Source organism: Balaenoptera musculus, chromosome 20 (assembly GCF_009873245.2).
Source record: "Balaenoptera musculus isolate JJ_BM4_2016_0621 chromosome 20, mBalMus1.pri.v3, whole genome shotgun sequence".
NCBI classification, from domain to species: Eukaryota; Metazoa; Chordata; class Mammalia; order Artiodactyla; family Balaenopteridae; genus Balaenoptera; species Balaenoptera musculus.
Window position 1 is genome coordinate 37172960 of NC_045804.1, and position 24447 is coordinate 37197406.

Below are 24447 nucleotides of genomic sequence, written 5' to 3' on the forward strand. Positions count from 1 at the left end.
GATCCCTGGTCTAGGAAGGTCCCGCATGCTGCGGAGCAACTAAGCCCGTGCTCTACAACTACTGAGCTTGCGCTCTAGAGCCAGCGAGCCACAACTAATGAAGCCCGCGTGCCTAGAGCCCCTGCTCCTCAGCAAGAGAAGCCACCGCAATGAGAAGCCCGTGCGCCACAACTAGAGAAAGCCCGTGTGCGCAGCAATGAAGACCCAACACAGCCAAAATAAAAAAATAAAAATACTCCTTTTGGACACAGGTTTCCAAGACCACCCCCAGATTCATGATTAACAGGACTCCCAGGACTGAGCATATATCATACTCACTATTGTGATTTATTATAGCAAAAGGATACAAAGCAAAATCAGCAAAGAGGAAAGGAATATGGGGCAAAGTCTGGAGGAGACCAGGTACAAGCTTGTAAGAGTCCTCTTCCAGTGGAGTCGCACAGGATGTACTTAGTTTCTCTAGCAATAAGTTGTGACAGCAGGTGTGAAATGTTGTCTACTAGAGAAGCTCTTTAGAGAGACTCAGTGCTCAAGGCTTTTATTGGAGCTGGTCACCTGGGTACCTTCTACCTATCACATACCAAAATTCCAAACTTCCAAAAGAAAGCAGGTGTTGAGTATAAGCCACATTGTTTTTTTTTTTTTTATAAATTTATTTTATTTACTTATTTTTGGCTGCGTTGGGTCTTCGTTGCTGCACGCGGGCTTTCTCTAGTTGTGGCGAGCGGGGGCTACTCTTTGTTGCGGTGTGTGGCCTTCTCATTGCGGTGGCTTCTCTTGTTGCAGAGCATGGGCTCTAGGTCGCACGGGCTTCAGCAGTTGCAGCGCGCGGGCTCAGTAGTTGTGGCTCGCAGACTCTAGAGCGCAGGCTCAGTAGTTGTGGCACACGAGCTTAGTTGCTCTGTGGCATGTGGGATCTTCCGGGACCAGGGCTCAAACCCGTGTCCCCTGCATTGGCAGGCGGATTCTTAACCACTGTGCCACCAGGGAAGCCCTGCCACATTGTTTTTATAAACAGTTTAGGTAGTTAACCACATTTAACATTTAAGGAATGGTGGAAATCTTCCCGAAATCCAAGTTCACAGATATCAGTCAAGGGCCAAACTGGCAAGCAGACCTAAGGATAGCAGTCTTAGGTCTTCTATATTTTCTTTTTTCTGCACAGGTACCTTTGAAAGATGCTGGGAAACCAACTCATATTTTAAAAACTGATTAATGAAGGAAAAGAATCAAACATTTATTCTGGCTCTTCTATACAAAGTACATCTCAGGGTAACCAAATAGTAGATTAGGAGAATTTTCTCTTTATCGAAATATTTCAGCCAATAAACAAAAGAATTATCAGCCTTTGTGTGTGTGTGTGTGTGTGTGTGTGTGTGTGTCATGCTTTATTTATTTATTTATTTATTTAATTTATTTATGGCTGTGTTGGGTCTTCGTTTCTGTGCGAGTGCTTTCTCTAGTTGTGGCAAGCGGGGGCCACTCTTCATCGCGGTGCGCGGGCCTCTCACTATCGCGGCCTCTCGTTGCGGAGCATAGGCTCCAGACGCGCAGGCTCAGCAATTGTGGCTCACGGGCCCAGCTGCTCCGCGGCATGTGGGATCTTCCCAGACCAGGGCTCGAACCCGTGTCCCCTGCATTGGCAGGCAGATTCTCAACCGCTGCGCCACCAGGGAAGCCCCAGCCTTTTTTAACCTTTAATGAATTTGTGAATCTAGGCAGTGATCATTAATGGCTATTAATATCACAAAAAGAGAGATAAGTAGTCATTATGTGCCTCCTGATGGAGATACAGTAGCACCAACTGGGAGATGGTTCTTGCCAAAAAATATAATTTAAACGTGATTAATTCTTTGGATCTAACTCCCAGTTTACAGGGAATACAGAGGATAGACAATACAATCATCAAAATGCAGACTTTGGAAAACTCCACAGGACAAACATCTTGCTTTCTTCAGCAAATAAATTGTGATGAAAAAGAGAGGGAGTGAGAAGAAGAGGGAGAGAGAAAGAAAACCTACAGCTCAAGAGAGTTAAGAGACTAGCAACCAATTATATATTTTAGCTCCCAAGTTGAGCAAACAAGTTGAAAAAAAAAATAAGACAGTTGGGGAAATCTGAATACTGACTAGATACTTGATGATACTAAGGAATTTTTGTTAGTGTTTGTCTTAGTCCACTTGGGCTGCTGTAGCAGAATACCATATTCTGGATGGCTTATAAACAGAATTGTATTTCAAAGCAAAGGAGCTTCTTAGGCCTCTTTTATAAGAGCACTGATCCCATTCATGAGGGCTTTGCCCTTGTGACCTAATCACCTCCCAAAAGTCCATCTCACACTGGGTTTCAACATATGAATTTTGGGAAGACAGGTTTTTCTTAGTTGTGATAATGATATTATGGTTATATTTTAAAAGTATCTTGTAGAGATAGACAATAAAATATTTACATATCAAATTAAGAATAAACTGTATATCAGGTTTTTAAACTTTATTTACTTATTAAAAATTTTTTTTTATGGAAATAGAGTTGATTTACAATGTTGTGTTAGTTTCTGGTATACAGCAACGTGATTCAATACACACACACACACACACACACACACACACACACACACACACACAGTATTTTATATTCTTTTACAGGACGTTGAATATAGTTCCCTGTGCTATACAGTAGGACCTTGTTGTTTATCCATTCTATATATAATAGTTTGCATCTGCTAATCCCAAAATCCCAATCCATCCCTTCTCCACCTCATCCACCCTCCTGGCAACCACAAGTCTGTTCTCCATGCCTGTGGATATGTTTCTGTTTCATAAATAAGTTCATTTGTGTCATGTTTATTTTTAAAATTTATTTTTTGGCCACACCACGAGGCTTGTGGGAGATTGAACCTGGGCCCTCAGCAGTGAAAGCACGGAGTCCTAACCACTAGACTGCCAGGGAATTCCCTGTGTCCTATTTTAGATTCCATGTATAAGTGATATCATGGTACGGAACGCTTCACGAATTTGCGTGTCATCCTTGCACAGGGGCCATGGTAATCTTCTCTGTATCATTTCAGTTTTAGTGTATGCGCTACTGAAGTGAGCACTAACAGGTCTTTTTTTTTTTAAAGCACAAAGAGTTTGTCGTTGTTTAGACATTTCTAGAAAAATCAATTCTATTTATTTATTTATTTGGCTGCGTCGGGTCTTAGTTGCGGCATTCGGGATCTTTGTTGTGGCAAAGCGGGCTTCTCTCTAGTTGTGGTGTGCAGGTTTTCTCTTCTCTAGTCGTGGCGCACAGGCTTCAAGGCGTGTGGGCTCTGTAGTTTGCGGCACACGGGCTCTAGTTGAGGCGCTTGAGCTCAGTAGTTGTGGCACGCAGGCTTAGTTGTCCCACGGCATGTGGGATCTTAGTTCCCCGACCAGGGATTGAACCCACGTCCCCTGCATTGGAGGCGGATTCTTTACCACTGGACCACCAGAGAAGTCCCTATTCTTCTTTCTTTTTAATAGCTAAAGAAGATTATTAGAGGGATTTTAAAATAAAGATCTTATAACAAGTTATAGTAATAAGTTAACACTTATGTGCCTTTTAAAAAGTAGCATCAAAATATCCTTGCCTATCCTGTGCACAACGCCTCTCGTCAATCCTAAAAACAGTGTGAATAGTAATGAGCGTGGCACTTAATATTTCATTAATGTTAAATCATTGTCAGTTATAAGGTGACTGTTGATTTAAAAATAACTTTTTGAGGATGAAAAAAGATATTACACATTTGATGTTAGATGCATGATTTCTGACACATTAATAAAAGGTGGAAAATGCATACATCTTAGAATTCAGGAGATGTGGTGATTTTCCCGGGCCTCCTTTCATCGTCTGTTAAATGAACTTTTGAACTTGGTGGTTTTAGAAAGTTATTGCCGTTCTTATATTTTGGGAGTGAGGGACCAGTATATTCCAGCATTCCAACCAGGTGAATTCAAAACAAAATCTTCTACATTTTGCAAATACTTGCAAAATTGAAAATCATATCTTACCCAAAATTTCTTTCTCAAGTTTACTGTTACTACTTTGCTCTCTTTGTACTAAAGTCAGTGATCAAAAGTGAAAAGACCACATTATCAAGTTAAACTGGGGAGAAAGGGATGCCAAAAACATAGTGTCTGTAGATTGGGTTTGTGATAGTTTGAAATTTCTTAATCTTCAATATATTTCACCAAAATGGTATACATCTTGCTGGTGATGTCTTTCATTTCATATAATACTAGAGAATGTGTATAATTGTACTATAGAACTGTGAAGTGGTTAAGAGTTCAGTTTCAGGAAACTAGGTTTGAATCTTGACCCTGCAGCTTCATTGATGTATGACTTTGGACAAGTTACTTAGATCTCCTTGGGCTCTAGTTTTCCTCAGCCATAAAATGGGGACACCAGTAATGTCTTCCTCATGGAATCATCTTGAAGCTTAATACTGGTAAAGCACTTACAACAATAGTTATATGCCATGTAATAACCATTTAAGTGTGTTAGCTATTGTTTTTATAATAATAATAATATCAATGGAGTTGATGTTGGGTTAAACACTATAGTGCTGTGATTAATTTCTTGCTGATTGGCAATGTACAGACTGAGATACATGGTATAATATCTTAGTATACAACAGTATACTTCCAATTTCTCTGTCCCATCTTTTGTGCTGTTGTCATGTGTTTTACATATGCTATAAGCACATTAAAATTTTACTATTATTCCGTTAGCCAGCCAGTTGTCTTTTAGAGCAATTAAAAATTAGGAAACAAATAAATTTTATATTTACCTTCATTTATGCTATTTCCTACTCATTTCTTTGTGTAGATACATTTACCTATTTGATATCATATTTCCTTCAGCCTGAGGTACTACTTTCTTTTGCCCTTTTATGTAGTACACATTCATTGGTAATGACTTCTCTGGTTTTGTTTTTTAAAAAAATATATTTATTTATTTATTTATTTGGCTGCACTGGGTCTTAGTTGTGGCATGTGGGATCTTTGTTGCGGTGTGCGGGATCTTCAGTTGTGGCATGCAGGATCTTTTAGTTGCACATGCAAACTCTTAGTTACAGCATATGGGATCTAGTTCCCTGACCAGGGATGGAACCCGGGCCCCCTGCATTAGGAGCGTAGAGTCTTAGCCACTGGACCACCAGGGAAGTCCCATGACTTCTCTGTTTTCATTTTCCTGAAAAATTCTGTTTTTCTTTCTTTTTCAAAGATATTTTCATTGGGTATAGGATTCTCAGTTGTTTTTTTTTTCCTTTAGTGCTTTAAACATGTCATTGCACTGTTTTCTGGCTTATGTGGTTTTTGATGAGAAATGTTTCTCTCAGTGTAATGCATCTTTTTTCCTCTGGCAGCCTTAAAGATTTTCTTTTTATCTTTTGTTTCGAATAGTTTGGGTATGGTTTGTCTAGTTGGTTTTGGGGGATTAAAAGTATGATTTACCCTACCTGTTCTCTGAACAACTTGTATCTGTGGTTTTGTGTCTTTATTAGTTTTGGAAGATCCTCAGCCTTTATCTCTTCAGATATTTCTTCTGACCCATTCTCTTTTACTTCTTGGATTTCAATTACATGTATGTTAAATCATTTGATATTTTCTCACAGCTCTTGGATTTTCTGTTTTGTTCCCTCCCATCCCCACATTTTTTTTCCTTCTATGTTTCATTTGGATAATCTCTAACTTGAGTCTGTTGAGTTTACTGTTGAGCCATTCCAAAGCTTTATTGAACTCTATTCCCATGTTTTTCCTTTGTCAGTGTGTGAGGTTTTGGGTGTTTTTCTCTGCTTCCTTGTGTGACTTATAATTTGTGGTGGAATGATAGATGTTTTATATAGGACAGTAGAGACTGAGCTAAATAGTATTTATGCCTGGCTAGGTCTTTAGCACAAGTAGTTGTCAGTCTAGTCTGTAGTTGAGCTGGTTTTTTGTGTTGCTATGGCTACTCACAGTGCACTACAGGCTTCAAATTCCAGACTAGGGTTACCTTTTTTAGGGTAGAGTCCTGTTTGCCAGAGAACATTTCTAATGTCTGCTCTATCTTTAACTTTTGATTTTATTTTCTCTCTGTTACTGTACCATAGAGAAGATCTCTCTCCATACTCTTCCCTCTCCTTCGGCAGTAGACTGCTGTTATTTATTCCTCAGTGTTTGCTAGCACAGTGGCGGAGGTGGGTGAGGGGTACTGGGGCGGGGGGGACGTTCTCTGTTGTCCTATTTCTGTCTCAGTTCTAGGGGGTCATTATGTCTCTGGATCTTGGAGGGCAAGACTTTCTCAGTGATTCTGCCTTTCCCCCAATGGTAGGGGAGTTTTAAAGGTCTGGGGCTTTATAAATCAGGGATAGAGGGGGTTTTCTGTTACCTTCCTCTGGTTATGCAGGGGCTAGCTAAAAATAGTTATTCTATGAAGTATACTTCTTATGTTCTTTTTATGTTTTATATTTTCTGATTTGGGGCCATCTCCCTATGCTAGTTTTTGCTCTCAGTGGCACTAAACACACAGTTTTTGGCATCAGCTGTCAGAGTATTATTAAATATATTTATAAGTATCATTTAATGAATATGTATTTTCATATGTTGACCATTTAAGTTTTATTCCTTGAATTATCTTTAATCGTGTATTTCAATGACAAATTCTGCATGGCAGTTACTAGGTCGGGTTTTTTTCTTTTTTCTTTTTTAAACAACACAGCACTTCCGATGCCAAATGTGTGGAGTTTTTTCCCCACATCAATCAGTTCTCCAACTCTCTGAACACCAACTGGGTGTCCTACAATTCAATTAAGTTCTGATACTAACTATCCAGAGTTAGTGCAGACCCCACAGGTCTGCCCCCCACTTCAGAAGTTGCCAATTGCAGGTCCCCGACCTCCTGTACTTCTGACCAATCAGCTATAAGTCGAGGGTTCCCATGTCCCCCTTCTGGGATTCAGTAATTTGCTAGAATGGCCCACAGAACTCAGGAAGACACTTTATTTAATATCACCAGTTTATTATAAAGGATATAACTCAGGAACAGCCAAATGCAAAAAGATGCATGGGATGGCGGGGGGGGGGCAGTTAGGAAGGCGATGGTGCACAGTACTTTCTTGTCCTTTCTGGATGTTCCAACCTTCTTGCACCTTGATGTGTTCACCAACAAACCTTCGGTTTAGGGGTTCTTATAGAAGTTCCATTACATAGGCATGAATGATTAAGTCACTTGCCATTGGTGATTAGCTCAATCTTCAGCTCCTCTCCCTTTCCCTGACTTTGGGAAGTGGGGCTGAAAGTTCTAACCCTCTAATCACATCATTAGTACCTCTGAATACCAGCTCCCATTCTGAAGCTTTGTAAGGACTCACCAAGAGTCACCTTATTAGCATAAATTCAGGTATGGTTTAAAGGGATATTATCAATAACAAAAGATGCTCCTTTCACCTGTATCACTCTGGGAATTCCAAAGATTTTAGAAGCTCTTGTGTCAGGAACCTGGAGGAAGACCAAATATATGTTTGTTGTATCACACTATCACGCTAGGCACTCAACACAGAATTGTTGAATAAATGAATTTATGTGATTGCTGTTACTGTCCCTTTCTTATGAATAGCTTTTCTTTTTTATTTCTGGTTACTATAATACTCAATTCTAAGAGTATAAAAATGTCCTTCTGTATTTTCTTCATGTTTTTACTTAAAATTTGAATATATTTGACATATAACATTGTATAAATTTAAGGTGTACAACATGTTAATTAGGTACATTTATATATTGCAGTGTAATTGCCACTGTATTTCTGAACACTCACTTAGAGAATGTTGATCTTTCAAATCAAAATTATGTGTATATATGTTTAACAGAGGTTGAAGGAAGCTGTCTAATTGCATGAAATCCTTATCACATTATTGGGACTATTGAAGGGGAGGAACTTGTCTTTTTGGACCTTGATGAGGACTCCCAAGAGAAAGAAAATTCAGTGTGTGAGCCAGTGATATATGTACTTTAGGATAAGTACAGTATATTCTTGGCTGAGTGCCATAACAAGTTATAAGGGAGGAAGAAGAGGGAGAAACAACATCATTGCACTAAAATTTACCAGGACCTTGTTTGGAGATGGAGATAAGATTTGTTAAAGGTGATATCAGCCTCACATTCCTCAACAACTGAAATGTCTATAGTTGACTGTATCATTCATTTTCTCCTAGGTGATTTATTGTTCTTTTGGTGGAACATCCAAAGGACTGCACTTCAATAACTTAATAGTTGGACTTGTCCTTCTTACAAGAGGCAGAGATGAAGAGAAAGCAAAATGTGAGTACTTTTATTATCTCAAAATGTTAAAATACTACATCTGTGTACAGAATAATCTACCTCAAAATTTTGATGACAGTCAAAGGATTTGAAGTGATGTTTCTCCAAAGAAGATATACAAGTAGCCAGTAAGCACTTGAAAAAATGTTAAACATAAGTAGTTACTTGGGAAGTGTAAATTCAAATTACAATTAGATACCACGTAAGTGTTAAGATAGATAATGAAGCCACTTTGGAAAACTGGCAGTTTCTCAAACTGTTAATCACTGAGTTTTCATATGATCCCACAATTTCATTCCTAGGTATATACCCAAGAAAACGGAAAACATATATTCATTAAAAAAAAAAAATGTTCCTAACAGCACTGTTCATAATGGTTACAAAATGGTAACAACCCTAATGCCCATCAACTGATGCATTCAGCATAAACAAAACGTGATATAACCAACAATAGAATATTACTCAACAATAAGAAGGAATAAAGTACTGTGTAAGAGTGGAAAAAATTTCCCTTCTAGGTCTTTTGGCTGATCTAATAATTAAGTTGATATAAGACAGATTAACAGGAGAAAACCAAACAAATTTTGTATATACGTACAGGAGCCCCATAAAAATATGAGACCCAAAGGGCAGCCAGGTAATTGAGGCTTAGATAACATTCTGAGCTAAGGAAAGGGTTAGGGATCTGAGGATACAAGAGGGAGTCCATTCACAGGAAGGCAGAGGAGATGTTTGGAGAACAAAGGTTGCCCTGTTATACTAGTTTCTTAGGTAAAAAAGTATCTCTGATAATAACTCTCTCTCTGGTATAGGCCTTTCTTCCAATGTAAATTTAGGCTGTTGATGGGAAGGTAATGAGCTTTTCTGAATCTGCTGGGTTTTGATTGCGTTTAAGCTCAAAATAATTGTCAAGCCAAAGTGACGTATTTGGGGGCAACAAATTCTGCTCTCCTCCAAGAGATACATGCTACAACATAGATGAACCTGAAAATGTTATGCTAAGTGATAAATGCCAGTCAAAATAGGCCACACATTATGTGGTTCCAATCATATGAAATGTCCAGATTAGGCAAATTTATAGAGACAGGATATAGATTAGTGGTTGCCAGAGGCTAGGGGGAGAGGGAAATGGAGAGCTTACTGCCAATGAGTATGGGATTTCTTTTGTGTGAAAATGTTCTGTAATTAGATAGCGGTGATGATTGCACAGCCGTGTAAATATATTAAAAAACACTGAATTGTACACTTTAAAAGAGTGAATTTTATGGAACATGCCTTATATCTCAGTAAAGCTGTTATTTAAAATATAATTCTGAAGACATAGATTTAGCAATCTATTCTTGCCTTACTTCACAAATACAACCAGAAGTTCACTTGATAATACTTTATACAAATTCTTGGTAAAAGGTTTAATTATTTTTAATGGTTTTACTTTTAACTTCAGAGATGAATTGTATCAGGTGAATTATGTAAGCCCAGAAGAGGATGGCACCTTTAAGTTCTACTAAGCAGGGAAATTTTATATTACAATGAGAGGGCATCATTTACCCTCTAAATGTGAAAGGGAAGACAACCTTAGTTGATCATTCATCATTCATCTGTGTTTCCTAGGATATGCATTTATTTACTTAATTTTTAATTCATTCATTTAATTACTTATAATGTCTTATGTTTCCTCATTCTTTTCTTTGAGCTCCCCCAAGGCAAATCTGCTCTTAACAAGAATATTAGTAAACAATGTAAATTTTATTGAAAATTTTCCAGGGGAGATGAGAGGGAAATGTCAGATGACAGTTAAAATTTAAGTGACAACATGGGAGGACTCAGCTAGAATTGCTCTATCCCTGACACTCTGACCCCAATGTCTGGCACATAGTAGGAATTCAGTAGTATAATTTGACTATTATCAAATAGGGTAGTATAATTTGACTATTATCATAATTAATGATTCTCAGAGCAAAACATGGGAGAAAGACCAAGACCAAAAGCTAGCTTGACTGATTACTATCTGTATGACTCTGGGTCTCTTCTTGATCTTCTGAGCCCCTGTTTTTCATCACTACAAGGATGAAAGTAACATCCACCAAAAACTTTCATTGTAAAATTCAGAAGAAAAAATTTATGTAAAGCACCTGGCAAGTATCAAGAACTAGCGGGCAATCAATAAATTGTTAACTTTTACTGTTTTCTCAAAGTGATTGTTTATATACACACATATGTACCTACAATTAAACGTGTGAAAAACATTGAGGCCAAAATAAACTTTCAAAGAAGAAAAAAAAGAAGAAAATTTTCCAGGGGAAGTTTAGGAAGGTGTTTATATTAAAGAGTGTGACATTTTGCTCTAAAAATCCCTAGAATTTTACCCTTGCCCACTGGATGCTGGTCTTTCTTCTTTCTTCCTTTTCTAAGCTGCCCTCTTACTGCTTCTAAATCTCTCAGAATCTTCTTTCTCACTTCTGAATTTAGACTGTTGTTCTTCAGCTGTTTCCTTTTTTACAGTTTTGTTGAGGTATAATTGATATACAATAAAATGTACATATTTAAAGAGTGTACATTTTGATGTTTTCAGACATGTATATATCCACATTATCACAATCAAGATAATGAACATATCCCTAAACCCAATTTTATGTATTGGAATTTAACTGAGATCCTGATTTTTTAAAATTAACATCCCTCTACCAACAAACACATACTCTGGCTCGAGGTAGCCAATAAATAAAAATAACCAATTTGAGGGTCATAAACACATATATTTAAAATTTTAAATCATTTTTATTATACAATTGTATTAGTTTCCTAGGGCAGCTATAGCAAAGTACCACAAACTGGGTGGCTCAAAACAACAGAAATTTATTATCTCACAGTCTAGAGGCTAGAAGTCCAAAATTAATATGTTAGCAGGGCCTTACTCCCTCTGAAATCTACAGGGAAGAATCCTTCTTTTTACGTAACTTCTGGTGGTAGCCCTCAATCCTTGGTATTCCTTGGCTTGCAGTTGCATCATTCCAGTCTCTTTCCATCTCATCTCATCATATGGCTTTCTTCCCACTGTTTCTGTCTTGTCTTCTTATAATTAATCATATTGGGTTAAGACCCACCCTCATGACCTCATCTTAACTTGATTATATCTGCAGAGACCCTGTTTCAAATAAGGTCACAATCATGGGTACTGAGGTTAAGACTTCAACATCTTTTGGAGCAGGGGAATATAATTTAACCCATAACAGATGGTCAGAGGCTTCTAGCAAATATTCCCCTTAAGGGAATCAGCCATGGCATGTGGGAGGGCAGGCAATGGAACCCACTGGGCCTTCAGAGGGATGGAATGTCTCTTCTATCTTTCTGTCTCCTATCTTTCCAAATAAGGTCATATTCTCAGGTACTTGGAGGTTAGGATTTCAGCATGTCTTTTGGGGGGATGCAGTTCAACTCATAACAGTAATATTTCAAACATACATGTAGTATGTACTTCCACCCAGCTTTATTATTTCTTACCATTGTGTCATATTTGTCCCAGATCTTGTTTTTTAAGAAATAAAAGATTATAGCCAAGGTGAGGCTCTTTCTCAGTATCCCTCCATGTTCCCATCCACATTCTTCCCTTGACAGAAGTAAGCACTCTCATGAAGTTGGTGATCTTTCATTTCTCATGCAGGTCTTTATACATTTATGACATTTGTATGTATCCTTAAACATATCTTCAACTGTTTTACAGATTTAAAACTTTTAAAATAAATTGTATACTATACAGGTTTTGCAATTTGCTTTTTCCCCTGAATATTATTGATATTTACCCATGTTGAAACACTTAGTTTCTTTATTCTAACTGCTATATAGTATTTCATTGTGTGTGTGTGTCTCAGGTTACCTATATTTTTTGTTGATAGACATTTATCTTTTCTTCCCTAAATTTTGCTATTACAAAGTATACTTCAGTGTATGTTGTACCTCACGCACGTATGTATGAGAGTTTCTCACAAGTGAAGGTGGAGTTGCCTAGAAATTGAATTTCTAGCATAAATATTCATCTTTACTAGATTTTGGCAAGGTGCTCTCCAAAGTGTTACAGTAATCTATACTCATTAACAGTATATAAGAGTTCCTGTTTATCCCAGTTTATTGCTAACACTTGGTATTGTCACACCTAAACATTTTTGCAAATTTGGTATTTGAAAAGGTACCACATTCCTGTTTTAATTAGCATTGTTTTTTTTAATGAATAAATTAAATTGTATATTTATAAAGTGCTTGGCGCTAGTAATCACTCAATAATTGTTACCTATCTCTTCCCTCCCTACTTCCACCAGAGTACATTAATCTATGATAAAATTACTTTATTCTTTCTTTCTCCTAGACATTTTTAGTCTTTTTGCAAGTGAATCCGGGAGCTATGTTATACGGGAAGAAATGGAAAGAATGCTCCATGTGGTGGATGGTAAAGTCCCAGATACACTCAGGAAGTGTTTCTCAGAGGTATATTTAAAGATTTACATTTCATCCCTCCCTGTGGACAAAGTATTAACTCTTAGTTGTATAATGAATTTAGCTGTGATGAATAGACGTTTATGTGTAGCATATTCTTGACATTTTTCTATTTAATGGTTGATGCTTTAACGATTTGTGTGCTATGCTCAAAGGTCCATGACGCTTATTACTGCTGTGTTTGTGAATCTGAAAATTCCCAATTCCCAATAAAGGCAACTGTCTATACTTAACGGTATAATGAAACATACTCCCCCACTGTCACACCAGCACACATACAGACACACACACAGGTGATCCTGCAGAAACAGCATTGCTTAGGTTGTGGTGCTCATTGCTTTTCATCATGAGCATGTAGATATATCACTCATTGGCCTTGAGCCATAGGTGACCTCTATGATCCATCAATGCCTATTTTATCATTTATTTTACTTAGTTGATTTGCATAGTGAAATATTTGGGTTTTAAAAATTTGTCATTCTCCTGTTTTCATAAATAATATATTTTCATTGTAAAAAACTTTAACAACAGAAAATGTGTATCTTTAACAGAGAAAATTCTTTTATTTCTTTTCAGAGGTCTGCTAATATGGGAAAAGTCCCAAGAGATGGCAGAGTAAAGTCCTTTTACAAGTTTCTGATTCTTTCCTGCAGCACTCAGTGCTGTATGATTTCTTATGGGTGGCTATTTGACCCACTTCCATTTCACTTTCACTGCTCTTGGTTTTATTCAGAGAGTTTTAATTCAATTTAGTTTACTCACCTTCCTAACTATATAAGCATTGATTGTTAATACCCCAACCATATGTGGTTCTTTTTTTTTTTTAATATAAATTTATTTTATTTATTTATTTATTTTGGCTGTGTTGGGTCTTTGTTGCTGCGCGCGGGCTTTCTCTAGTTGCGGCGAGCGGGGGCTACTCTTCCTTGCAGTGCGTAGGCTTCTCATTGTGGTGGCTTCTCTCATTGTGGAGCACAGGCTCTAGGCACGCGGGCTTCAGTAGTTGCGGCATGCAGGCTCAGTAGTTGTGGCTCACGGGCTTAGTTGCTCCGCAGCATGTGGGATCTTCCCGGACCAGGGATCGAACCCATGTCCCCTGCATTGGCAGATGGATTCTCAACCACTGCGCCACCAGGGAAGCCCATGTGTGTGGTTCTTATATCTCTTTGGACTCTCTGGCTTTACCTTTAGCTTTTTATCACTCTGGCTTTAAGTTTCCTCTGTGTTGATAGCATCTGGAGATTTCCCTTTCTTGCTTTTGAGCTTGGCTAAGCAGTTTTTGGTAGTAGTTATGGTGTTACATTTTACTCAGCATTTCTGTGTGTTTGGTGCAGAAGGATTGTCCTCCTGCATTTCTGGTTCTGACTTATTGACTGGAAGTTGCTGTGATGATATTTCAGTACCTCAAGACAAACTAGATCATTTTTTTTCCCCCTAATAAAATTTGCTGACCAGAAAAAAAAAACTGATCTAATCTTTACAGGCCTGATTACTTGAATTTTTCACAGAGATGTCAAGTGCTTTGGTCATTTCCGGGGAGAATGTATATATATACATATATGTGTATATTTTAAAATATTTTATTTATTTATTTATTTGTTTGTTTGTTTATTTTGCCACGTTGGGTCTTAGTTGTGGCATGCGGGATCTTTTGTTGAGGCATGCGGGCTTCTCTCTAGTTGTGGTGTGAGGGTTTTCTCTCTCTAGTTGTGGCACACAGGCTCCAGGGCACGTGGGCTCTGTAGTTCGTGGCACGCGGGCTCTAGATGAGACGCGCAGCCTTAGTTGCCCTGCGGCACGTGGGGTCTTAGTTCCCTGACCAAGGATTGAACGGGCATCCCCTGCATTGGAAGGCGGATTCTTTACCACTGGATACCAGGGAAGTTCCTTTTTTTTTTTTTCATTTTAATAAGGCTTATGCAGACATTACCATTTTATAGATGGGGATTAAATGTGGTTAGCCACCCAGTTCTCTTATAATTTAGGCACAATAGCAGGTACATATATTAGATAATAATTAGTGCTATAGGGAAAAATAAAGTAGAATACAGGGCATAGGTGGTGATGGGGAGGAGGTAGCCAAGTGTAGGTATTTTGTATAGGATAGTTAGGAGAGGCTTATCAGAGAAAGTGACATTTGAACAAAGAATTTTAAGGAAGTGAGAGAGAAAACCCACGCGGATATCTAGGGAAAGCATTTTTCATGAAGAGAATATAGCAAAAGCCCTGAGGGGAAGTGTGCTTGACTTGTTCAAGGAACAAGGAGAGGTCAATTTAGCTGGAATGGAATGAGCAAGGGAATAGTAGGAAATGAAGTTACAGAGGTTGGGGGAGGGGGTGGGATGGGGTAGGGAGATTACACATGGCCCTGTAGGACAGTGTGAGTTCTTCAGCTTTCACCCTGAGTGAGATAGAAGTCTTTAGAGGTATTTGAGCAGGAAAATATATGAGTTTTTGTTGCTGTTGTTTAATTACTTTTTTTTTTTTTTTTTGGCTGCGTTGGGTCTTCGTTGCTGTGTGCGGGCTTTCTCTAGTTGCAGCGAGCAGAGGCTACTCTTCGTTGCGATGCGTGGGCTTCTGATTGTGGTGGCTTCTCTTGTTGCGGAGCACAGGCTCTAGGGTGCACAGGCTTCAGTAGTTGTGGCTCGCGGGCTCTAGAACACAGGCTCAGTAGTTGTGAAACATGCACTTAGTTGCTCCGCAGCATGTGGGATCTTCCCAGACCAGGGCTCGAACCCATGTCCCCTGCATTGGCAGGTGGATTCTTAACCACTGCGCCACCAAGGGAAGTCCTAATTACATTTTAAACGTCATCATTTTGGCTCTTATGTAGAAAGTACACTGAACAGAATCTGATTAAGGTATCTGAATAATCCAGGGAAGAGGTCATGGTGTAACAGTGAGGTGATGAGACTTTTCAGATTCTGCATTTATTTTGAAGGTGGAGTTGACAGGACCATTTCTTGTATTGATGATGGGCTGTGAGTGAAAGAGAAAAGGAAGATTAAGGTGTTTCGCTTGATTTAGTAAATGAATGGAGTTGCCATTAACTGAGATGGCTAATGCTATAGGAGAGGGAAGTTGGAGGTTTCAAAAGCAAGAGAAGTTTAAGACATAATTAGAGAATCATATTAGACATTCAGGTGGAGTTGTAACCGTGTTTTTGACATATAAGTTGGAGTTCAGAGGAAAGGATTTCTTGGCTTATAGATGTGGATGAGGTCATCTAGGAGTGAATTAAGATAGAAAACGGATTGGAAGACGGAGTCCTGTACTCTGACGTATGGCGAGATGATGAAGAATCAAAACAGGAGCCTAAGGAATAGCTTGTGAGGAGGAACAAATGAGAATGGTGTCCTAGAAGCCAAGTGATAAAAATGCTTCAAGAGGGCTTCCCTGGTGGCGCAGTGGTTGAGAATCTGCCTGCCAATGCAGGGGACATGGGTTCGAGCCCTGGTCTGGGAAGATCCCACATGCCGCGGAGCAACTGGGCCCGTGAGCCACAATTACTGAGCCTGCACGTCTGGAGCCTGTGCTCCGCAACAAGAGAGGCCGCGATAGTGAGAGGCCCGCGCACCGCGATGAGGAGTGGCCCCCGCTCGCCGCAACTAGAGAAAGCCCTCGCACAGAAACGAAGACCCAACACAGCCATAAATAAATAAATTAATTAAAAAAATAAATGTTTCAAGAGGAAGGAGTATTTAACTACGTCAAATAAACCGAAAGATCAAGTGAGTTGTCCTTTGATCATTGAGAAGTGATCATTAGATTTGACAATGTGAAGGGTAGGTGATTGGTGTAGGTCCTGTGGAGTTAAAAAATCACTGGAGTCAGGATACTAGAAGGAGTGTGCTCATAAGAGGAAATTGTGACAGGGAGAGTGGAATGCTTAAAATTGCATTTATTGGAAAGGGAATGGTTATTATAATAAAAATATCAATATAAGACTATGGTAATAAATGGTTGGGTTAGTCTTGTATGAAGGACAAGATCTATGGAAGAGGGAGGACAAAGAAATGAGAGGTCTAGGTTTTGGGATACTCATGTGTATAGCTGTTTAAATGATTAGGTACTTAAGGTTGGTTAAAAAAAACCAAAAAAACAAGACTGTAAATGGGCTAATTTTACCTAATTCAACTATTTGATGTATTTATCTGCTGTAATTTCTGAGTAATGTGTGTGATGTGATCCCGACCCTTGCTTTTCAAGTTACCATGTTTCAGTAACTTGAAATGAAGGAAATCCACATAGGAGTTATATTGTTTTTTTCTTACTGAATTTTTTTGGGTGTTGATTCTCAAGGTGGAAATTCATATTTTACATTGTTCTTCAAAGATGTATCAGTTTCAGAAATCTGTTTATTTTTAATTGCCTTTTATAGTACTGGAAATTTTTTTTCTAGACTGCTATTATGACAGTTTATAAAAGGAGACTTTCCCTTTACTTCCCTTATTTAGAGCCATGATTCAAAACATAAAAAGTCAGGTTTGGCAGATGGAATTTTGGTGCTACCAGTTATATGGAGTGATCCCGATGGGCAAGTGGGTTTCAGAGATTGCTTTATATTTCACTAAGTCGGCCAGGCAGTGAAGTGTATAGTTTAGGCACAGAGACTTTGGAGCCTTGACTACCTGGGTTCAATCCTATCTCTGCCACCGTATAACCTTGAACGCATAACTTTTTGGAGCCTCAGTTTTCTCATGTGTAAAATGGAGATAATAGTATCTCCTATAGAGGGTTGCTTGAGGATTAAATGAATATAAAAATACTTAGAATGGTGCTTAGGGCATTGTAAATACTCTATAAGTATTACCTATATGTGAAGGTGGTAGAATAATCGGCAGCTTCTTTCTTTCTTAGAGGTACATGAAGGTGCATCTTATAACAACATCTTAGCTTCACTGAAACCATTGAAACTACCACGTTCAACTGAATCTAAGATGCCATCGATTAATAAGATGCGCTTTTATGTATTATAAAGAACAAAAAACCTGCGAGTTACAATTGAAGGGTATTATTGATTTTAAGACTTTTCCCAATGTCAGAGATGTTAACTTGTAAAAATGTGCATCAGCTTGTAGGGTTTATACTGCAAACCCTCTTTCTAGACTAAATGTGGGGTAGAGAAAGAATATGGCTATGATTCTCTAAACATGTTGGCAATGTCCTCACATCCCTGCAGCAAGTCTGAATGCCATATTCTTCCATTTAGAAAAACAAGACTTCCAATGTTGTCTTGATTGCTTGGATTGCACTGTTAAATGTTCTGAAACCATGAGGCTTAAGCATGTTGCTATATAGTTAATAGGATGCTACTAACAATATAGAAATTATTTCTACCATAACTCTTTTAGGTTCTAAGTTATTTGTATCCCTTAATATCTGCATCAAGATTAGAGCTGCTAGGTCATTCTTCATTGTATTTCTATGTGGGTTGCTTCTGCCTTTTTCTTCATAGAAACATCTGGCCCTCACTCTACCTGGGTCCTCTTGTCTTCCAGTCAAAGAGATTGACTTACACAGCCATATGATGTTCTTTCTCAGCCTGGATACTTTTTTTCCTCCAGAGATTTAGCAAGACAAATACTTGGAAAGAAAGCAAAGAAATAGAAATCTCCTTGCTTCTTTTTGTATTCTAGTTGACTTGTGAATACATGTTTTCAGTGATGTCTTTTGGAGGAGGACTCCTGGATAGTTTTTAATTCGCCAATGAAATTTAAAAGAGTATTTAAATTCCATACATATTTAATTAAAATATGCTAATTCTGACCAATTGAAGTGCTGAAGAAGAGGGATGAAGCAAGTGAAAAGTTGGTTTTATTAAATATTGAAAGAAATTCAGTTTACTGATTTCAGGATATACCTTAGCATATAAAATGTGACTTATTAGTAGAAATGCACTGCTTTAATGAATTGATGAAATAATTTGCAATTAGCATATAGATTTTATGCAAATGGAAGTTCTGAAGTACAATTATATTTGAAAACAGTTTTATTTCCAGGTATATAGCCTATAATGATATTTAGATAATTCTTCCTTTATAGATAGTAGAAGGGTAAATGTCAATTAAATGCAAATTTCAAGTTGTATAAGTTCCAAGTAGGTACCTTAAAATTTGACTAAACCTATGTTTTCTTGTTTTAATTTTAGGGTGAAAAAGTAAACTATGAAAAGTTTAGAAATTGGCTTCTTCTAAACAAAGATGCTTTTACCTTCTCTCGTTGGCTGCTGTCTGGAGGTGTATATGTGACCCTCACTGATGATAGTGATACTCCCACTTTCTACCAAACTCTGGCTGGAGTCACACATTGTAAGTAATGGCATTTCATTGTGTTCTGTTCACTTTTTAATACAATTGCCTGGTAATATGAGAATATGAGAATATGCCTATTATCAGTGGGGTTTTTTCTTCCGAAGTATAGTAAAATGGAATACTGGAGGCTTGAGTACATAGCTGAAAAGGAAAACTCTCTTTTTTGTCTACTCACTGAATACTTTTGTACTCCAAATGTGTGGGGTGTTTTTTTTTTTCCCACACCAAGCAATTCTCCAGTGCTCTATGGATACCAACTGGGTGTCCTGCATCTCAGTTCAGTCTGACACTGTCTACCTGGGGTTAGCACAGACCCCACAGGTTTAGGGCTCAGTCTCGAAAGACTGCCCCTCTGCTCCCCACTTCAGACGCCAAGTCCAGATTGTGACCTGTGCTTCTGACCAACCACCTATAAATGAGACTTCCCATGACCCCCTCCTTGGGTTTGGTAATTTACTAGAACAGTTCACAGAACTTCAGGAAACAGTTACATTTACTGATGCATTATATAATAAAGGATATGTTGAAGGATACAGATGAACAGCTGGATGAACAGATACATAGGGCAGGATCTGGAAGGGCCCCAAACACAGGAACTTCTGTCCCTGTGGAGCTGTGATGCCCCAATTCTTCTGGCATGTAGATGTGTTTACCAGTCTAGAAGCTCTCCAGACCCTGTGCTTTGGGGATTTTTGTGCAGGCTTATTACATAAGCATGATTGATTATTAACTACATTTCTAGTTCATCTTCCATCTCCAGAGAATGGGGAATGGGGCTGAAAGTTCCGAGTTTCTAATTATGACTTGGTCTTTCTAGTGACCAGCCCCTTTCTAAGAGCTTACCAAAAGTCATCTCAGACATTAAAACAAAAGATTCCTATCACCCAGAAAATTGCAAAGAATTTAGGAGCTCTGTGTCAGAGATTCCTATCACTCAGGAAATTACAGGAATTTGATCAAAGAGCAAATATTAGCAGGAACGAGGGTCAATATTACTATTTCACAATAGCCCTCTACTAATTGTCCTTAACCAACCTGTATTAGTTTCCTAGGGCTGCTGTAACAAATTACCACAATCTGTAAACTGAAAAAACAGAGATGTATTCTCTCACAGTTCTGGAAGCTGAAATCAAAGTGTTAACAGAGCCTTGTTCCCTCTGAAGGCCCTAGGGAAGAATCTTTCCTTGTCTCTCCCAGCTTCTGGTGACCCCAGGCTTTGCTTGGCCTGTAGCAGCGTAACTCCAATCTCTGTGTCTGTCTTCCCATGGCCTTCTCTCTGTGTGTGTCTATGTCCTCTCTTCTTTTAAGGACACCAGTCATTGGATTTAGGGCCCAGTCTAAATTCAGGATGATTTTAACTCAAGGGCCTTTAATTCATTACATCTGCAAAGACCCTATTTCCAATAAGGTCACATTCTGTGATTGCAGGTGATAATGAATTTTTGAGGGACAGTATTTAGTCCTCCACAACACAGACCTAAGTGTTAACTTCTACTGTTCTTCTTTCCTGTGGTTACAGAATTGTACCTACACTGGGCTTTTGCTTATGCTACTTCTTAACACTAGAATGAATGCCTTTCCCTTTTATTCTCCCTATAAACCTTAGTCATCTTTGAAGACTTAAATCACATGCTGCTTGGTTTTCATAAAACATTTTCTTGCCTTCCTGTGAGAAATCATCTCTCCTTCCTCTGAACTCTCATAACACCTTTTTTGTACCCTTCTTGAATGAACTTACCACTTTTGCCCTTGTATTATAATTATTTATAGCATTCCATTTATTTGTACATGTCATCTCTCTTAAATCATAGAGAGTCTGTATTATTTTTTTATTCACCCTGTGTCAAGCCTTAAATAAGTATTTGTTGACTGAGTAGAGGACCTTGGGTATCAAGTGCTATTTGTATCTATTTGTTCATGTAATTTATGAGTTGGCTACTAGTTAGTTATACACCAGCTACTTTCCCTCTCATTTTCATTCCATTGTCACCAGAAGTTCTGACAGATAAATTCTGGCATGAATAGGCAATGAATTTGATGTTCCTACTTTTCAGTGCCCCCCGCCTTTATTTTTGATAGGAAAGCCTTTTAAAAAAAAAATTGTTTTGTATAAAAAATTAGGGAATCTTTTTATACTTACTTTAAGCTCTATCTAACTTACATTAATATTTAAGTTGTCAGTCATGTAGATATTCTGGTGAACTCTTGCTTTCGTTTGTGACTGTATGGTAAATTATTTTTCTATTATTATTGGCTAAAGGTGTGATTACTTTCCTTGAATGACTTATGTTACAGAAAAAATTATTCTGACATTTGTTAAAATGGTAAACAAGACTTTATTCAAGACTTTTGCAGTAGCATATTGCAATAGGGGATAGATATTGGTCTTACCTCCAAATATTACAAGGACAAGTAATTTATGTCCAAGGAGCAAGGTGAGGGGGTCAGTGGAGGGAAAATTACTAACAGGAATCAATCATCAAGGGTAGGGGAATTCTTGCTAAAAGTAGGCTGAAGACTTATTCACTAAATATGGAGTATGAGGAACTTGATCAGATATCAAGAATAGGGGGATGATTTAGCAGGATTCTTTGCTAAGATTCAGCTGGGCAGGGCTTCCTTGGTGGTGCAGTGGTTAAGAGTCTGCCTGACAATGCAGGGGACACGGGTTCGAGCCCTGGTCCAGGAGGATCCCACGTGCCATGGAGCAACTAAGCTCATGCGCCACAACTACTGAGCCTGTGTTCTAGAGCCCAGGAGCTATAACTACTGAGTCTGTGCGCCACAACTACTGAAGCCCACGTGCCCTAGAGCCTGTGCTCTGCAACAGGAGAAGCCACTACAATGAGAAACCTGCGCACCTCAGCGAAGAGTGGCCCCTGCTCGCTGCAACTAGAGAAAGCTCGCGCGCAGCAACAAAGACCCGACACAGCCAAAAATAAATAAACAAATAAAATAAATTTATGGGAAAAAGAAAAAGATTCAGCTGGGCAGGCCAAAGACAGGATATGGGGGCCAACTTCGAGGCCTAGTAGAAAAGAGGGCTCAAAGGAGTAGGGCTAAAGTTTGGTCAAGGAGAGAGTCTTTGTCAGTTGCTTAAAGTTAAATGAGTTCTGACATACTTTGCAAATGCAAATGCAAATGCTACTTATTGCTTGTTTTTGAAAGCGCCGTATTAAAGATTACAGATTTATTTAAATTTAATGAGTCAAAATAATTATCAAAATGTTAAAAATATTATCCCATTATATGGCTCCATTTTAATTTGAAAATGATCTTTTCTATTTATTTTTTTATCAAGTGGGAAGATTTTTGGATTTTTAATGGTATCTAAAAGTACAATGCCTTTGCCTTGTTAAAAAATATTTTATCTTGAATTATTTAAAATATTAATGCAGATGCATTGTTTCAGCTGAAATGATGACCTAATTTCTAAACTGAGAGGTTTCTTCATAGGGTCGTTCATTGTACCTGCTAATATCTCTGCAGCATTTTAGCACTATTGACCATTCAGTTTTCTTGAAATTCTCTTCTCCTTTGGTTTTGAAACATTGTAGTTTTCTAGCTTTTTATTATTTCTTTTGACTTTTCTTCACTGCTATCCTTTTTCTGTTCACTTTTCGAGTGTAAGTTATTTCTCATGGATCAGCCTTTAGCTCTATTCTATTCTTAAATGGCATATGTGCTTTGCTTCATCACAGCCTTTTTTTCTTTTGCATATCTTTGCAGGTGATACATAGATGAAGTTTTCTGATCTTGAGGTATCTCTCAAACTGCATATTCATTTTAATAAATGCCTCCTGGATATATATTCTAACATCTTACTCTCATGTCTAAAACCAAATTTATCTTTCCTCACTTCAGTCCATCTATAGGTAAAAAAAGCAAACAGTATATTCTTCTTCCTCTCTTTTCTTTTTTTTCTTTTTTTTTTTTAAATTGAAGTATAGTTGCTGTACAATATAATGTAAATTATGAGTGTATAATATAGTGATTCACAATTTTTAAAGGTTATGCTCCATTTCTAGTTATTTAAAATGTTGGCTATATTCCCTGTGTTGTACAATATACCCTTGTAGCTTATTTTATACTTAATAGTTTGTACCTCTTTATTCCCCTGCCTCTATATTGCCCCTCCCCCCTTCCCTCTTCTCACTGGTAACCACTAGTTTGTTCTCTGTGTCATCTGTGAGTCTGCTTTTTTTGTTGTTGTTATATTCACTAGTTTGTTGTATTTTTTAGATTCCATACCTCCTGTCTTTTCCATCTTGGTTACTAGTATCTGTAATTCTAGTAATCCAATTTGAGGCTACCTTTGACTTCTTTATCAAGCTTCATATTAGATCCTATCAATCTTTTTTTTATATATATAAATTTGTTTATTTATTTATTTATTTATTTATGGCTGTGTTGGGTCTTTGCTGCTGTGTGCAGGCTTTCTCTAGTTGCAGCAAGTGGGGACTACTCTTTGTTGCAGTGCACGGGCTTCTTATTGCGGTGGCTTCTCTTGTTGCAGAGCATGGGCTCTAGGCGTGCAGGCTTCAGTAGTTGTGGCACGTGGGCTCAGTAGTTGTGGCTTGCAGGCTCTAGAGCTCAGGCTCAGTAGTTGTGGCGCACAGGCTTAGTTGCTCTGTGGCATGTGGGATCTTCCTGGGCCAGGGCTCGAACCCATGTGTCTTGCATTGGCAGGCAGATTCTTAACCACTGTGCCACCAGGGAAGCCCTAGATCCTAACAATCTTAACTCAGCTATATTTCTTACATCTTTCTTTGCTACTATCATCATTGTAATAGCTTTCCTTATTTATCTGACTACATGTTAATGATAGGAAAGAATGAAAGACAAGTTTTCTGGTTTTGCTTTTTTAGTTTGTGTTTTAAAAAAACCAAAAACCATTCTTAATTTCCCTGCTTAGAAACCTTTGAAAATTCTTCATATTCTGTAGAATAAAGTTTTAAAATCCTTAGTATAACTCTAAAGTCTCTTAGTTTATTATTCTTAATTTTCCATACCTGTTTCTCCTCACATATGTTCTCTGCTTCAACTGCAGAGCCCTGGTCAATATTCTGTGACTATACCATGAAATTTTATAGCTACCCTATCTACCATCACTCCTAATATTCCTTCATTTAAGAACACATTCCATCTTTCAGTTCTTGACAATTGAAATACTTTGTCATCAAACCCAACTCAGATGCTGTCGTGCCTTCTCCATTTTTCTGCAGTTTGAATTAATCACTTTTCTCTTTGCATTCCTGCACACTTAACATTTCAATTAAAGCAATTAAGATGCTTTTTGCCTTACCTTAGAGTCAATTGGAAAT

General features: G+C 38.1%; 1 protein-coding gene and 1 non-coding gene across 2 annotated transcripts in view; one reads left to right on the top strand and one right to left on the bottom strand.

The window, feature by feature from the left end:
• The window catches only part of USP32 (ubiquitin specific peptidase 32), a 189546-nt gene that overhangs the window by 82670 nt on the left and 82429 nt on the right, over positions 1-24447 (top strand). The window contains exons 3-5 of the mRNA XM_036836787.1: positions 8216-8321; positions 12682-12800; positions 18961-19120. Coding sequence (XP_036692682.1) covers positions 8216-8321; positions 12682-12800; positions 18961-19120 — 385 coding nt within the window. The remainder of the gene's footprint in view (positions 1-8215; positions 8322-12681; positions 12801-18960; positions 19121-24447) is intronic.
• Positions 2991-3097, bottom strand: LOC118887628. Its single transcript, XR_005018103.1, has one exon. It is a non-coding gene; the product is annotated as a U6 spliceosomal RNA (small nuclear RNA).